General features: G+C 41.1%; 1 protein-coding gene across 1 annotated transcript in view; it reads left to right on the forward strand.

Moving 5' to 3' along the window:
- The window catches only part of adcy5 (adenylate cyclase 5), a 401945-nt gene extending 397816 nt beyond the window's left edge, over positions 1-4129 (forward strand). The window contains exon 21 of the mRNA XM_043694258.1: positions 2017-4129. Within this exon, the coding sequence (XP_043550193.1) occupies positions 2017-2145 (129 nt within the window). The 3' untranslated portion in view covers positions 2146-4129. The remainder of the gene's footprint in view (positions 1-2016) is intronic.
- Positions 4130-4371: the final 242 nt, after the last annotated feature.

Consider the following 4371-nt stretch of genomic DNA (forward strand, 5'->3'; position numbering starts at 1 on the left):
AACGTCGATTCTACTGCTCCTCGGATGCTGCCTGACCTGCTGTGTTTTTCCAGCACCACATTTTCCAAATCTAATACGTTTCTCAACCCCATTCTCCCGCTTTCTCCCCGTAACTTTTAATCCCCTTCATATGCAAGAACCTATCTCAGTCTTCAATATACTCAATGACCTGGCCTCCACAGCCTTCTGCGGCAATGAATTCCATAGATTCGCCACTCTCTGGCTGAAGAAGTTTCTCCTCATCTCTGTTCTAAAAGATCTTCCCTTTATCTAAGGCTGTGCCCTCTGGTCCTAATCTCTCCTACCAATGGAAACTTCTTCCCAACATGGGAGTGTTGCTGAACAAAGAGACCTTGGAGTGCAGGTTCATACCATCTTGAAAGTGGAGTCGCAGGTAGATAGCATAGTGAAGAAGGCGTTTGGTATGCTTTCCTTTATTGGTCAGAGTATTGAGTATAGGAGTTGGGAGGTCATGTTGCGGTTGTATAGGACATTGGTTAGGCCACTGTTAGAATATTCCGTGCAATTCTGGTCTCCTTCCTATCAGAAAGATGTTGTGAAACTGGAAAGGGTTCAGAAAAGATTTACAAGGATGTTGCCAGGGCTGGAGGATCTTTGCTATAGGGAGAGGCTGAACAGGCTGAGGCTGTTTTCCCTGGAGCGTCGGAGGCTGAGGGGTGACCTTATAGAGCTTTACAAAACTATGAGGGGCATGGATAGGATAACTAGGCAAAGTCTTTTCCCTCGGGTCGGGGAGTCCAAAACTAGAGGGCATAGGTTTAGGGTGAGAGGAGAAAGATATAAAAGAGACCTAAGGAGCAACTTTTTCACACAGAGGGTGGTACGTGTATGGAATGATCTGCCAGAGGAAGTGGTGGAGGCTGGTACAATTGCAACATTTAGGAGGCATTTGAATGGGTATATGAATAGGAAGAGTTGGAGGGATATGGGCTGGGTGCTGGCAGGTGGGATTAGATTGGGTTGGGATATCTGATCGGCATGGACAGGTTGGACCGAAGGGTCTTAAAGAACTGTATGAGATCATGAGAGGCATGGAAAGGATGAATGCAATCTGTCTTTTTCCCAGGGTTAGAGAATTGAGGACTAGAGGGCATCAGTTTAAGGTTAGTGGGGAAAGAATAAAAGGGGACCTGAGGGGCAACGTTTTTTAGAGGGTGATACACATACGGAATGAGCTGCCAACAGACATGGTTGGGGTTGGGTACATTAACAACATTTAAAAGACATTTGGACAAATACATGATAGGAAAGGATTAGAGGGATATGAGCCAAGTGCTGGGAAATGGGGTTAGCGTGGATGGATATATTGTTTGGCATGGACCAATTTGGGCCAAACGACCTACCTCTGTGCTGTAGGTATTTATGACCCTTTTTGACCTTTCTAATTCCTTGTTTAAGTTACTTCCTACTTTCCTTATATACTTCAAGGCCTTTGTCAGTTCCCATCCTCCGAGACCTTATGTATGCTTCCCTTTTCTTTTTGACCAAGGTCATAACATCCCTGGTCATCCAAGCTTCACATAACCTGCCATACTGATCCATTATTCTCGCAGGAACGTGCCGCTCCTGAACTCATATTGACAGCCATTTGAAGTATTCCCACATCTCCAGGTTCCTGCCTAATGTTGTCATAGTTAGCCTTCTCCCAATTTAACAGCTTCACCCGAGGGCTCTGTTATCCCTATCTATGAGTATCTTAAAACTCAGGGTATTATGGTCACTATTCCCGAAATGCTCCCCCACTGAAACTTCACTCACCCGGCCAGGCCCATTTCCCAAAACCAGGTCCAGTATAACTTCTTTCCTGATTGGACTGTGTCAAGAAACCCTCCTGAATGGTCCTTACAAATTCTGCCCCCAATTATGCACAAAGTAATAGCTGTTTTTACTCTTCTTTTATTCATGTATTTACAGTCATTTGTAATTTCCCGTTGATTTCTCTAACTGCATTATCTTGTTGTCATCCTTTAATTTGTTTGTCCATGATCTCCTCAGGTGACTACAGATATGTACCAGGTCCTGTCAGCTGAAAACTACCACTTGGAGTACCGGGGACTGGTTAAAGTCAAGGGCAAAGGAGAAATGTGTACGTATTTCCTGAACGAGGGACCTGACATCAGTTAGCAACGACAGGCACAGCAAAAAAAAACTACACTTGTCAAAACTCTTGGAAATCCTGTGCCCTACATGTGATTGCGAGGAATGGACTGAGGATGTACAATGTTAGAATCACAGCTGGGTGATGTTCTTGACTTCAACAGGATAAACAAAAGACAGAGACCTTTCCAAAAGAACACACCCCTCCCCTCTTCCCCAGCAAAAAAATACTTAGAAGAAAATGGGAACATACAAACTAGAGGAGGTCATTCAGCATTTTGAGCCTGCTCTGCATTTGTGAGATTGTGGCTGAACTCCATCCACCCATAATGTTATAAAAGTCAAAGGCATAAAGACCATGACGAAGACTCTGGCCAGCAATCTGATTTGATAATTGTTCCCCTCCTATCACTTCTAATGTCACACAACCAAAGAATATATTAAATAATAGTGTTCTGGAGATTTTAGTGTGTTAATGACAACCACAAGTACACATACATATACACACATATCATTTACATATATACACAAACACTTGCATGGTACATACATGCATGCATACACAGTTACATAAACGCGTACTTACACAAAAGCATTCACATAAACACTCAAACATGCAGTCTTACATATGCAACACACATACACACTAATAAAAACACAGATGCATTCACATGCACGCATACACACCTTACACATGAACTCTAATGCAAGCATATATACATATGCAACATTTAAATACACGCATACTGGTCACTTACATAAATGCATCTTACAAATTACACATGCAAATATACATAAGCAAACATATACATGTAAATACGTTAACACACATACATATACATATAAATACACAAAGATAAACAAAGACACTAACAGATATAGATACATTTTTACATAAACACATAATATGCACACCAGCAAACATATGCTCACACAAACACTTAACTATAATCAACTTTCAGGCATACATGCATGTAAACATTTATATATATATATATAAAACACACACACACACACAAACACACACAAAGACTTTCACACAAAAGCAAAGCCCCTATGGGATGAAACACAGGCTCAACAGAATATCAGATTGGTGCCAGTAGCAAGTTACGGACATCCCAGCTACATTTTAACATGTTGGGAATATGCAGGGAACTGCCATCAGTGCCAATGTGACACAGAAGATACCCAGTGTGAATGGGTTAAATTCAGGCCAGGTATCGTTTCCACCAATGGTACACCTGGTGGAAACGAGGATCACTTGCTGACGATTACTCTCACAGTGTTTTCTTGTTCTTAATGGATTCAACAGACTTCTTGGGGCACTGTCGTGAGTCCGACTGTGGGTCTACAGCCATGAGAACCTTTGGATATTCTTCTGACTGCGCCTTCCACATCACAGGCTGCAGGGGGCCAAAAATAATTTTGAATTTACCACTTGTTATTTTAGTTTGTAATATTAAACTTCAGACTTAGCAGAGCACTAGAATTCTATATTTTGTAATGATAATAGCAGACGCTATGTACACCAGTGTATATTATTCTGATGTATTCAATGCTATTACAAGGATTAAGTGCAGCGCTCTCTCTGTGTAATTCTCTCTCTCCCGTCACACATTATCCTTGATTGTAATATGGCTTTTTTGCATGTGGGTTAAAAGACTTACTGATCTCTGACCAACCCTCACGTATCCACCACTTCTGAACACTAACACTTTACTCCCCATCTTCCTGGTTTTCCTCCCTTCATGTTAAAACACCTGATTCCATGGGCACGTTTCCACTGTTTGAGTAGCCCACAATTAATATTTTGTGAACGGAGAGGGTCATTTATGGGTCTCTGACTGCTGGAATGTAATTGGTAAGATTAAATTTTGTGATTTATAAGAGGGAAATGCACTTTTTTTAAAATCCACATCTTGCAGACATTATGGTAATTTCCCATGGAAATGGAAATGTGTTCAATAATTTATTACAAACTGTATTAAACAAGATATTGCTTCACTGGAAAGGGGTCCTGTGTGTCGTTTGTCGGTGTGTCTAGCTGTAGAATTAGGACTCAATAAGGAAATAATTGTCAATCTTGTTCTGACCCAAAATGTAATCCAAAACACGAACCATGACAACAAACTTTATTTATATAGCACCTTTAATGCAGTAAAACACCATAAATACAATTCACAAAAGCGATAATCAAAGTTTGACACTGAGTCACATAAGTAGACAGTAAGAGAAAGGCCAAAAGCTTTGTCG

This window comes from Chiloscyllium plagiosum, chromosome 7 (assembly GCF_004010195.1).
Source record: "Chiloscyllium plagiosum isolate BGI_BamShark_2017 chromosome 7, ASM401019v2, whole genome shotgun sequence".
In the NCBI taxonomy this organism is placed as follows: Eukaryota; Metazoa; Chordata; class Chondrichthyes; order Orectolobiformes; family Hemiscylliidae; genus Chiloscyllium; species Chiloscyllium plagiosum.